We start from the raw sequence: 12927 nt of genomic DNA on the forward strand, positions 1-12927 counted from the left end.
GACCCTTCCCGGACAGGAGTCGTGGCTGCGTGCACCCCCCGGACCCTTCCCGGATGGGGGTCCTCCCTGCGTGCACCAGGGCAGCGCAGCCTTCAGACACCCCGCTCGCCGCCCGGCCCCTTCCCGGAGGAGGTTCATTCCCGCATGCACCGGGGCGACGCAGTGTTTGGAGTCCCCACTCAGCCTGTCCCGGACGGGGGACCTACCCATGTGCACTGGGGTGACGCAGCCTTCAGACGCCCCGCTCAGCCCTTCCCGGGACGGGGGTCCTACCACCAGCACCGGAGGGACGTCGCCTTCAAGATGCCCACGGGATTTCCGTGCCACGGATGATCACTGCCTCCGGGGGCCGAGGCCCGGCCCGGCGCGGCCTGGATGGGAAGCGCAGCCCGAGCTCCTGACCGACCGCACAGGGCTGGTGGCTCCGTTTTGGGATGTAGCTTCTAATTTTCTGCTGCCAGTGACTTTTTTTTTTTCAAGCAATAGTTTCTTGTAAAACAGCGTGGCGTAGAATTGGTGCTTTCATGGCTCCTGGCAGAGCGCGATGGCCAGCCGCGCCGGGGGACGGACCTCCTCCAGCCCTGCCCCGCGCCGGCAAGCGGGACGAAGGCCTGGACACGCTCCCGCCAGCAGTCCCAGAACATCCTCCTCAAAGATCTCAGTGCTCTGGCCAGAGCAGAGAGAATAATTCACAAAGCTGTGAAAAAAATGTGGGTTTTCTTTTCCCCTTTTAAATAAGCAGCTCTGCCCCATCGGGGTGCCTGAGTGTGAGTCTTTGTGCTGATCACAACAGTCCTTGTCTGCAGCATGAAGGTGAAATTGCATCTCGGGAATTAAACATGAAGCATCATTAAAGCACAACGTTCTGCGGAAAGAAAAATCGGTACGAGCAGGATGCTGAGAAAGGGAAATAATTATCCCCTAAGAAAATGCAGATCAACAAAAGGTGGCCTTCGTCRTGAACCGCGACCAGTTTTTAATCCATTCCATAAATCACGTGCTTTAGATGTATTCAGGCGGAAACAAATTTCTCTAGACAGCCAGCAAGAGAGGAAAGTCATTTCCACGTGCGGTGCGACTGCCTGGCTCAGGTTTTATTTCAGGGCTTCCACAGCATCCCGCCACCCACCGGGTCTGCAGCCTGCTCCGCACTTTCGGTGCTCGGCTGCCCGTTCTTCTTTTCCGATGCTTTGCAGCCCATTCGTCCCGTTGCCGTCAGGACCCCGCGCCGGCACCTCCCATCCGCATTCCTGTTTATTAGAGGGTCCCCGGGAAGGACCTGAGGGGCCTCCCATGCTCGTCCGCTCTCCCGCGGGGCCACGGAGCGGCTCCTGCCCGCAGCCACGGAGCCCAGGCACGTTTCCCCGGGGCGGCAGGGCCGGGGTTGAAACGCACCGGTCTCCCTGGCGGCACCTGCGCACCGAGCAGCCCTGCGTCTCCGGGACGAAGGGGCTCAGCGGGACCCGGCACGGGAATCAAGGGCCGCTCCAGCGGGCGCCTTCATTAGCAAGTAGCCTCCCCCCGGGGATGGAAAGTCCCTCGAGCAACTCTTGGTGCTGGCCGGTGCTGCAAGCCTGGTTCAGAGGAAACCCACTACGGGAAGAAAATCATCTCATCCTCATCAATTTTTTCTTGCTTTAAAAAAGATGGAAGGGGTCTTTAGATGATGAAAGGCTGAACCCATTAGGAGGTTACATCTGCCGAACTCTTGCTTTGTGCGAGTGTAGGAAATATCCTTTCGTGCTATGGCGCGAGGCTGCTTAACAGACGTTAATGGAACGAGGCTGTCATCGCTTTGTCAGTGTGTTAATGTATTATCCCTTAAGAAGGGCCTGGAGGATTTGGAGGGAAAAAAAACCCTCCTGATTGAAATATAAATATTTAAGGTGAATGAAGCGTATTGAGAAAGGAATTCCATTAAAGAGGCTCCACCATCAAAGTCTCTGGGACTGGAGAGTGATTTCATACAACGCCGCCGCTGGGTGCGGGCAGAGGGTAAGGCGGGATCCGTGCGAAGCCTTCGGCGGTGCAGCCAAGCGCCCAGCTCCCAGCGGGACGAACGGCCGCCGGGGCGGCTCTGCCCTCGCCGCAGCCGACTTCACCCGTGTTTTCACTTCGCATCGGTTTGCGCTCGGCCTGGCGATGTCTTCATCTCGCTCGGGCGATGGCGGAGGGAAGCAGCGCAGCCAGCTCACGGCTATAAGCAGCTGAACAGCGGGCAAAGGGGTATTTAGGAAATGTTTAAAAATAGTGTAGAGCGGCGAGGAAAATCTGCCTGGGCAACGCGGTCCAAGGGCGATGCACCCTGCTGCCAGCACGTCCTCGTCCCCCCGCTCCCCCGAGGCTCTGGGGACACCTCTGCCTGCGGGCAGCCGTTGGAGCAGGCGCGCGCCAGCATCTTTCCCCGCGTGCCAGGGCGCTGGCAGCGACCCGCCGAGCGGGCGCCGCCTCTCCCGTGTCCTCGACGGTGGTGAGCTAGTCTTGATTGCCATCATCTTCCTCAGACCTGCTGAAGTCACCCAAATTCCCAGGGTGGCAGCTGCCCCAGGGAGGGGGAAGTCGCCGCTGCCCCGGAGCGAGCGGGGAGCAGAGATGGGGCACGATGGGACGGGATGCGACGGTCGCTGGGGCCGCAAGCGGTTTCCTGCTCACTGCTGCGGGATCCTGGGGCCGGAGCATCATCTGCAGGGGGGGGTCAGCAGCACCAACCGTGCTCGGGGACGGGGCGGGAAGGCGGATGGCCGAAGCCCTTCCAGGGATCCCAGACCATTGCCAACAGCCCAGCCAGCTCAGCCTCTCTTTACAGCCCCCCCGTGAAGTCATCTCAAGGTGCGCTGCTTAATTTGCTCCTTGGCACGTTAACACTTCCAGGCATTTGCTTTAGCAGCAGCAAGGCCCCAGCTGGGACAGGGCTGCTGGACCCTCCCTGCAGCCCGGCCGCGACCGTGGCCCCCGCGCTCGGCGCTGTACAAACGCGCAGCAGAGGCAGCTGCTCTCCCGACTGCGCTTGGGAAAAGGGGTTTCTCCCCAGCCAGCAGCCCTGCAAACAGGGCGAGGGGTCTGCTCCAGACTGCTGCGGTTCATCCCCGCCAGGCCTCTGCCCTTGGATACTGAGTGAGCCACAGGGATTTTGAGGAGTCTCCTGCCCCCCAGCTTTTTCCAACCCGGAGAGGAGGATCCTCACCTCCCCTGACCTTTCCTTCCTGGAGAGCAGACTCGTAGCCTCCCGGGAGGCCCAAAGCCTGGGCACAAGCCCTGCAACACCGCTGTGACCATGCCTTAACGCAGGGCACTTGTCCTCTTTTAAGAYGTCTCCTTTCCCACCTGCTCCCCCAGCTGCACGGCACCCGGAGCCCRCTGGGGCCGGGTGCCGCAGACAAAAGATTGTTTATCAGGCCTCAGCCCAGCCTCTCCCGGCACCAGCTCGCTTTAATTAGCCCCATCAAAGCCAGCTGTGTCTCTCCCTCCAGAAAGGTTGCGGCACATGATTAATTCAGGCGGCAGCAAGCAGCTGCCTCCTGCAGAGGAGCCCGCGTCTGATAAGGCCAAAGCTCCCGAGCCGGCTGCAGCGGGGAGGTTTGGGCTTGGTGCAAGGTGCTGGGGACACTGGCAGCTGCAGGGCGAGCTGGGCCGCTCCGGGGGCACGGAACAGGTTYGGCTCCGAGCTGTCGCGTCCTGCCACGTGTTCCCATGCTGTGATCTCCAACCAGGACCCCTGCGGCAGCCGCTGCGGCTCCGTGCGTCCCCATGGCCCTGCTGAATAAAGGGAGATTTCTCTTCTGAAATCCACGGTGGTAGGACAACATCATGGGATCCCGAGCAGCCTTGGTTCCCCCGGCTTCCCTGGGAAGGGGAGGTGCTCGGCAGGATCAAGCCTTGCGTTGGCAAGAGCTGCTCCTGCTGCCTCCTGGCCGAGCGCAGCTGTGGCAGGAGCCTCTCCTTGCCCTTCTCCCGGGGCAAAGCCGTAGGGCCGGCTCGGCCCAGCCCTGCTGGCCACCCCGCGATGCTGGGTCTCCCTGGGGTGAGCTGCGGAGCGGGCGCAGCCGGAGCAGGGGGCTCTGCCGGGTCCCCCTCCCCGTCCCACCTGCGCTACAACAGCAGCTGCTGTGCCTGCCCAGGCCATGGGCATTGCCCRCCGGCCACCTGCGGGTTTCCAGGCGGGATTATCCAGTGAAAAGTGCCTGCTGGCCTCACAGACACGCAGCAGGGCTGCTACATCCCRTCGCGGGATGGAGCGGACAGGGTGCAAGGCACCGAGCCGGTGCGGCACAGGCTGCGGGGACACAGCAGACCCCTCGCTTGCACGCTCGAGCCGGCCCCAGCACGGGATTTCTCCCCCCCGGTCCTCCCTGCTCCCGTCTGCGCGCAGCCCAAGGTCGCYGAGGCTGTAAATTCAGCTGTTATTAGCTGCGTTTGTAGGCAAAGGAGTTTAAAAGGGAAAAGCTCCTGGGGAAAAGAGACAGACAAAGGGGATTGCTTCCCCCTTTTTATTTATGTCTGCGCCGCTGCGCGCAGCGTAACGACAGCACTCAATACCCCGGAGAGCCAATTACCGCAAGCAGCGTAGCCAGCGCCAAAGCCGGGCTGCTCTCGACTTAATTTTCTTAATACAGTTACATTGTCTTGGAAAAGTGCTGCAGCTCGGGGGACGGTACAAAGCTGGTTCGCAGCGTGAATCCTCCGTGCCGTGCCGGAGACGGCGGGAGCAGCTGGGGCGGAGCAAGGCGGGAGCGGTGCTCCCGTCGTYGCAGGAGCCCAAGGGCACCTTCAGGGTTTTGCTTCCCGCAGGCAGCGAGAAGGGGGCTGCCGCCTGGCCACCCCCACCAAGCGCYAACACCGCATGTTATCAGGTTTTTATTTTAAACTCATGAACATCCTTCAAAAAAMAAAWAACAAAARTCAGACCAYGAGAAGAAAAAACAACACGACCCCCGGACAAAACAGACAAGTCGCAGCCCCGAAACTCACTGGCGCTGGGGGAGCCATGGGAAAGGGAGGGGGTTCAGAAAGAGCTWAGGGGCCTGGGCTACGCAGAGCTCATCCCGTCCCTCCAGCCGCCCGGGAGGCTCCCGCCCTCGCCCTGCCCCTCCGCGCTGCTTGGGACGCGGCAGCGCGAATCCAGCTGGGCACAGCCCGGAGGGGAGAACCACCCTGGCAGACACCGGCCTTGTGCAATGCGACTAATCGCAGGGACGCGCGTTCCTGCAAACCCCTTTCGCAAAGCAAATCCCACAGCTGAGCGACTCCTTTCCGTGCACCGCCGAAACGGCCCCGGGTCTGCGCTGGGCTCAGCTCTGCCGAGCGACTCGGCACGGCCAAGCCCAGAGAGCCAACACCAGCCACGGCAGGTCGCGCAGGTAATGAGCACCCTCTTCCAGCCCAGCCTCGCCGTGGTGCCGACGGACAGCCCTTGTGCCACTGCCTGTCTGTGGGGGTTTCGCTGGCACCCTGGGGATGGAAAACAACAGGACTACAGGGAAGAGAGGGCGCAAGGTGGGGCCAGGAATTACATAGGTCTCTTACGTCTCCTCTCATGTAAATTTAAGGCTTTGCTGTTGGTTCCCTTTAAACCCAGTGGCCATAGGGGCCACGGGCACAGCCACGTGGAAGCTGATCTCAGCCGGTGCTGGCGGTCTGCCCGCGGCCACCCCGCAGGAGGGGCTGCCAGCCCTTCCTGCCGTCAGCCCTTCGCTTGGCTCACTGGAAGGGCTCAGAGGGAGAAAGAACGTGAGAGAAACCATCGCTGGGAGCCCGTTCGGGCTGCTACCTTCAGCAAGGCTATTGCAGCTCCTCAGCGTGGAGGCGGCAAGAGGCCAGCTCCATCCTTAGCCACAACCGCTTGCATTACCCCAGTGGCAAAAGCGGTGCCGCCCTGGAGAGGCAGAGGAGGAAAGCTCCTAACGACCCGGGCAACTCTCGGAGCGCCGCTCCGCACCCCGCGCTGCCGTCTGGTCCACGGCAGGYGCATTTCAGCCAAGCGCAAATGGCTGGGGACCTTCAGAGTAGTACGAAAAGAAACAAGATAAACCTACTGTCTCCTCTTCTGTTCAACACATATGGAAACCTTTATAGCTCGTCGGAAACATGGGTCACCCCGTGTGGGGAGAGGAAAAACACTGTTGGAAAGATTGAAGTCCACCAAACAGCTGAGCGACGGCGTGAAAGTATTTCTGCTTCTCAGGAAATTTTTCTCACTGAAGCCAGCTGAGAAACCATGTGCCAGACGCCTCACATGAACATGTCCTCATAGCCTGGAGGGGGAAGGTGGTCTGGATTTGGCCTGGAAAGGAATTTAGAGCAGAGTTAAATCAGGAGGGAGAGCTCAGGCCCTCAGCAACAGGGATGAGCCAGGAGATGGAGGGCTAGACTGTGAAGAGCAGGCTGTCGCCCTCACCGCAGGGGCTGCACAGGCATGCCCAAATACCTACCCGGATGTGTTGGCCCCTAACGGACCAAAGGGGTCAAATCTGGCACCTGGTGGAACTGCTCCTGGGGGAAGCCGGCTTGGGAGACCTGCAGATGGGTCTAGGCCAGGCCGTGGGAACCCAGATCTGAGAGGATCAACGATCATTCCTCCACCCCGACCTCTGGGGAGAAGAAAGGCAGAAAGGTGAGGGAGGAGCAAGCAGCCGCCCTGGTCCAGACTCTGCTGCAGGAATGCCGGTCAGCAGGAATCCGGGATTAAACCGAGACACGCCACACGGAGTGCATGGGATCTAACACATCGAACATGCGCCAGGACAACCCAGCAAGACAAGCGCACGGCAACAAGGCAAAGAGCCCTTCACAGGTGCGCGTGCGCGAAGGAGCGCTGGTGCACGGCAGATCCTCGTCCCCAAGGTGGCTGCTGTCTGCCGCGGGAGGCAACCCGAACGCATTACGCCTTGCTCCTAGCGGCGGTTATCACAGCCCTGCAGGCCTGCCCACAACACACGGTCAGAGGCGGGATGCGAATCGTGGCTCAACATCACGCTCAACATCGTGCCGAGGCGGCAGCCCTATGGCTGTAGCAYGCACGCCCAAGCCAGGGCACTGTCACGTCAGCAAACACCAAAGTCCAGCTGGAAACATGCACGGGAAAACAGCAGCCCTCTGCTCCGCCTGCCCCACTTGCTTTCCACAGTGCCAAGGACAAAACAGACACCTGGGTTTCCCTCAGCTGCCGGGAGAACAGGCTGGAACAGCAACTTCCCTCCTCCTCCGGTTCCTGCAAGGAGCTGCCCTGATTTAGGGGATCGGCAATGGCTGGGTAAGTTCCCTGGCTGCCTGCTGACCGTGCTCCGGGGGAACCGTCGGACACCGGCTCGCAATGCCGTCTCCGCTCTCTGCTCTCCCTGGGCGAGTGTTACATCCTGCCCCTGCACAGTGTTGCAAGAGCTCGCAGGCCCGGCCGCGGCTCCCACAGCCTTTCCAAAGAACTGCCTGGAAGTCATTTGCTGGCCGCAGCGGCTCCTCGGAGCTGCCCCATGCTGCGAGTGCCATTCTTCATGGTCGGCTTTGTGCAAATTCGGCTGGAGCCTCTGGACACCGCTACCATCATGCAAGTCATTAACAGCCGTGCTAATGAGTTCCATTACGCCAGGCTGGCTGCCCAAAGCGCCCCGGGACAGCCCAGCCCCACAAGCATATGCCTGGGAGTCTGCGTCTCCAGCCCCGGCTCTGGCAGGTGTCAGCGCACAAATCTGCTTCCATTTACAATCTTTTTTGTCCTTTACAGAGAAACTTCTGGTGAAGGGCTGCAGGCAGTTAGAGAAACAGGGTTCCCCCACAACTGAAACCCCTCTCCTTGTGCTATCAGGTTTCCTTCCAGCCACCCAGACTCCAGGCCTCTCGTTCCAGCAGGGCAGGACATTTTTAGCTGGCCCTTTTCTAGCCAAACCCTTGGAGAACTATCTTGCAAGAGGGAAAAAATGTGATCCCCATAGGACAGCAGTTCCAAACAGGACTCCCATGGGCCGCGGGATGCTCTGCAATGATTCCAAGAGCTGTTTTTTGTCTGACTATGTGCTTTTAATGGGAATGGAAAATGACAGGTTCTCCTTCCCCAACCAAACCAAAGACCCAGAGAGAGAGRTGCGTGTAGAGCGCTCCTCCAGACAGCCCTGCCTCTGCCCAGGCTCCCTCCAGCATYCCTGCTCTCAAGTGCCTCAGACAGCCTGGAGGTTCGCAACCRGGACTTGAGAATCTGTGGGCTCAGATTTAAGCCTCCCCTTCTACAGACTGCTGGGCTGCAGACACAGCAGCTGGTAACATTTTATATTAGAGGCTTACATTCACTTAACGATGTATTCARCTTTGATTGACTGAAGGAATTACTGCATTTTAAATGAATACAAGCTGATTATTAAACAGACACAGATTGCAACCTATCATCTATGCAAGAGACAGGATCTTATTACGATATTAGAACCATATTGAGGTTTAGCAACTGTCAATTGGTCCCTTGCAATTTACACACAGTAACTGTCTCATTACAGTCTGCACTTGGAGACACTTCACGRGATGCCTGACCCGGGCAGCTTTCAGCTATTGCAGGGAAGGTCCCCAGCCACCCCCACCCGCAGCGAGGGCAGAGCGGGGACATGCTCCCCAGGCAGGCGAAGCACCACCTCTCCCAGCCGTACTCACCCCAAAGGATCCAGGTCTTCCCCACCAACAGAGAAGGGGCCCATGGGGGAAGGCCTGAAACACAAGACAGTGAGCGAGATTTTGGCCGAGGGGAGAGACGGGCCACACGGAGCTAGAGGGAAGGAGCACGCAAACGTCGACAGGGCAGCGCAGCCAGCGTGTTTGCTGTGCGTGCTTCTCCACCGCAAGAGCGCTGGCTCCACACTGCAGCCCACACCGCAAATCCAAGGGACTCTGGGTGACCGAGGGCTCCCGTGTGAACAGGCTGGCATTAGGAGAACCCACTCCGTGCCTAGGACACGGCGTTCTCTGCTCTGGGGTGCAGCCGGGTGTGGACGCCAGCGTGCGTGGCAGGCTTGTGGGAAGCTTGCTGAGATCAAGGGTGCCCTACTGTTCCCACTGCTCTGGGTGGGAGCTATCCGTTTCCATGCCAGGGGCTCCCCGCGCAGCGCCGGCCTAGGCCAGGCTCTCCACCACCTCCCAGCCAGCTACACAAAGACAGCCCCGCTTCCAGGAGCGCGAGGACGCCGGGGCGGGGAGCCTGCAGCCAGCTGTCACGTCTGTCTCCTTGCCAATAACATGTGCCAGCGACGCGGTTTCAGAGCCAGGTCTAGCCCCAGCCTGTCTGCCCACGGGCACCCTGCGCCTCCCTGGGGAGTATCTGGCACCCTGAGCGGCCCTGAGCACTGGTGAACAGCAACGGGGTTAAAGGAACATGGGGCGACACGCAGGACAGGAGCCACGGCCAGTCCCCCAGGGACGCAGAGCCGCTGTGGTGCCTCCGACTTCTAGCCAAAGGGGATTAGAGCTTGAGGGAACCTGCCTGCCAAGTACGAGGGACGGCTGGGCACAAAGGGACCAGGGACGGTGAAGTGAGTGTAGYATGTCCCCTTGCTTCGGCTTTGCCAGCAAAGGGTTTCAAAGGGGATGCAAGAAGAGGTCTCTGTTCCCCGGCACGGGGCCGCACACCTCCTTGCCTTGCCCCAAGCTCCAGCCAGGGGGATGGTGCGAGGCAGAGAGCTTTGCACCCACCACACCCCCTCTCCCTCTCTGCTGTGAGCACAGTCCCCGCAGCTCTGCCAGAGCCCATGGCCCGAACTGGCACCCGGAGCCCTCGYTTCCCTCCTGGAGGCTGCTCAGCCCTGTGACAGCGCTGCCTTTCCCACTGCCGTCCCTTCTCTGCCAGCTGCTAGAGCCCTGACGGTCCCTCAGCCAGCGCTGAGCAAGGCCTCTCTCCTCCCATCCCACACCTTCCCCCAGGCCCTGCACTCCGCCCTGTCCCTCCTGCGTTGGCGGGTCTCCAGCTAAATCCCCAGGCAGTGCTGGAGGAGCGTTGAACCAACAGACAGCTCCTGAACAGGCCTTCCCTCAAAGAGCAGCTTAAAATTAAACCAAGGCAGGCGGCCAGTGAGCCTGGAACTGGCTGGGAAGGCCTGGATCCCCTTCACTCCCCATCCCACACGTGCAAGATGGAGATCTCCAACAGGGAGGGAGCAGACATGGAATTTAGAGAGACCAGGACCACGTCCCATCTAATGGAGGACAGGGAGCAGCTGCCCGCTCTTTACTCACCAGGACGGCTCTCTTGTGCCTGCCGGCTGCCGGGGAGGGACCCTGAGAGGGTCGTAGTCCCGGGGGAAGGCAGGATCCTTCTTCTCAGCCTGGGGCTCCTTTTTGGCCTTTTCTGTGGGGGCCCCAAAGGGGGCAATGATGCCCGAAGCAATCCTCGTCTTCAGCTCCTCGGTGTTCTTGTACACCCTGCAGGGAGGAGAGGAGAGGCTGTGGGCTGGGGAGGCCAGAGCACCCACGGCTGCAAGGGTGCTGACCGTGAGGAGCTTTGAGAGGGGTCGCAAGGGGATGGATGCGTGCATAACAACTCTGGCACATGCATGCTGTGTCCCCAGCTGGCAGCATGGAGGGGACAGGAAGGGAAGAGGAAGAGCGTGCAGCGGCACCAAGGCCCATTCGAGAGGGCAGAAGTGCCATCCAGCCCAGGGGGACCCCTTGTGCTGTGGCCACAGCCCAATCAAGTCTGCTTTGGAGGAAAGGAGAGGATGTGGCAGCGTGTCTTGCTTCCCTGTGGATTCCCTGGTGTCTATAAAGGCCTGTGTCCACCCTGCAGCCTCCCCCTCAGCAGAAGGGCGCAGCACCGTCCCCCCTACCCAGCCGCATGGCACGAGGAACGAGCTCTCTGGCACGCTGTCGCTGTGAACGCAGGCGGGAAGCAACCACCAGGTTCAAAAAGGACAAGGGAGAGGGAAAAAATGGGCAGACAGGCTGGCACGCCGTCTGGACCGTGGTGTCTGGGGCTGGTTGAAGCTGTCATCACCCTCAGGCAGTGTTCACCCAGCACGGACAGGCAGTCAGTGCTCTGGAAATAAAAGCGCTGGGCTGGCCAGGGCCTGTTCCCAGGGGGGTAGCTCTCCCCTGGGCTCTGACCCAAAAGACTACAGACCCCTAAATCTCTTTCCTGCCAACAGCTCAGAGGCGGGGAGGGAAAGCTGGCTGCCTTTCAGGGCTGGCCGACATGCCCTGGGTTTGTCCTGGAGAGGAGAGTCCTCCAGCCTCCTCCTCATGTGCTCTCTGTTCCCACCTGTCCCCTCTCCCCATGCCAACGGGACATTTTCTCCTGCGTAAAATGCTGGAGATGGAGATTACTTGTGGAAATCGTCCAGGTGCTCAGGGTTGATGTAATCGGCCACCGTCAAGGTCACATCTGCCACCTTCTGAGAGCTGCGATCCTACAAAGGAGAGGTGAAACAGGGAGTCAGCAGCCAGGCAGAATCGGGAATGAGGGAGGGAGCAGGTGTGACCACAGGCGAGGTCTCGGGACACACAAGGAATGGGGCTCGCCTGATGCCTGCCCACATCACTGTGCAGTGCCTGAATCCCAGGAGCAAACGAACTCCAGTGCCCAGCGAGGCTCCCTGCTGGCTCCCCCAGCCTGGGCTGTAAAGGGTCAAAGACAGAAATCCTGTGCCACAGCCTGGGGCCAYGGCATGGGGCAAAAAATCCCTGGGCAGGTGCTCAGTAGGGACAGGGCAAGGATCCAGGATCTGGACACACATCCTGACCTGGAAAAGGGCACAAAAGGGGCAGCTCCTGGGCCAGTGTGTGCAAAGCAAACTGCATCCCTGTCCTGATGCAGCTGATACTTGAGCAGCCACATGCGCCACTACACAGGCAGGTTTGCAGATCACAACTTATTGCTTTACAGCCACTGGGTCTGCCCCATGCGAACTCCACGGTCGGGACAAATGAGGAACAAATGCTGCCGCAAGGTCTAACAAGTAGAAGCAAAACATTTTAAAAATAGGCCCTGCTGTTCCTTGCACCCAGGGCATTTTGGATGACAGTGACTGCTGCACCGGGAGGACCACAAAGCCTGCAGGGACCAGCCCTGATGCTCACCATGACATTGAGGATCATGCTGTCTTCCACCATGATTGCCTTCAGCAGCAGCTCGCGGGAATCGTCCGTGGACTTGTACCGCAGCGTATACAGCTCCTTGTTGGCCTGCCAGCCGGCTGGCAGCAGTTCTGACTTCCTTTCATCAGGACCTGGCTGCAAGAAGACGGACACGCTGCTGAGACCCTGACCACCGGCCCAAATTGCTGCAGGGCCAGGGAAACCTGTCCTGGCCGCGTGGAGGGATCTGGGAGGAGATCTAGGCTTCCTGCAGGGATCCCTCCGTGCCTTCAAGGGCTCGACTGCGGGAGCAGGGCCCGATCGCCAGTGCACAGGGCCTGCCTGCCCCCCACGGCCCCCTGCGCYGGAGCAGGAGGGGACACAACCACCCTTTGCCAACCGAGAAGACGCAGATGGGGGGACGATGCTCTTTGCAGCCCGGCACCTCTCGACCCCCCAGCGTGGGATGCAGCCGCCCAAGGAAATGTCACCCCATTGCGCCAGCCCCAGGGTGGTCGCTGCCGGGGGGGGGGGGGGGTACTGCCACCGGCTGTCCCCTCCCTGGCCACCCGGGTGTTTCTCAGCTGGGACAGCGCCCTGCACCCTGGCCACTGCCTGTCCCCAGCCCCGCACCGGGTGCCCCCAGCATGGGACCCCCGCCAGCACCACACCAGCCCCCCAACCCAGGGACCCCCCTGCACTGAGGGCTCCTCCTGGGAGTACTGCACTGGGTCCCCCCCACCGAGAACTGAGACCCCCCCCCAGCACCAGAAGCCCCCTGAGCACTGGGTCCCCCCCGAGCACCAAGACCCCTCCTGAACACTGAGGACCCCCCCAGTGAGCACTGGTGCCCCCCGAGCACTGGGACCCTCCCCTAGCACTGGGACCCCC

General features: G+C 60.6%; 1 protein-coding gene across 1 annotated transcript; it reads right to left on the reverse strand.

Annotated features, from left to right (window-relative positions):
• Positions 1 to 6036: 6036 nt before the first annotated feature.
• On the reverse strand, positions 6037 to 12230 carry PSMF1 (proteasome inhibitor subunit 1). The gene is made up of 6 exons (XM_026057017.1): positions 12040 to 12230; positions 11287 to 11369; positions 10201 to 10386; positions 8629 to 8682; positions 6429 to 6587; positions 6037 to 6280 (listed from the first exon to the last, which is right to left on the reverse strand). Exons 1-6 carry the CDS (start codon positions 12070 to 12072, stop codon positions 6229 to 6231), a joined length of 567 nt encoding a protein of 188 aa, XP_025912802.1. The 5' UTR covers positions 12073 to 12230; the 3' UTR covers positions 6037 to 6228.
• Between the last annotated feature and the right edge of the window lie 697 nt (positions 12231 to 12927).

Source organism: Apteryx rowi, unplaced genomic scaffold, assembly GCF_003343035.1.
Source record: "Apteryx rowi isolate R43461 unplaced genomic scaffold, aptRow1 scaffold_0, whole genome shotgun sequence".
Taxonomy (NCBI): Eukaryota; Metazoa; Chordata; class Aves; order Apterygiformes; family Apterygidae; genus Apteryx; species Apteryx rowi.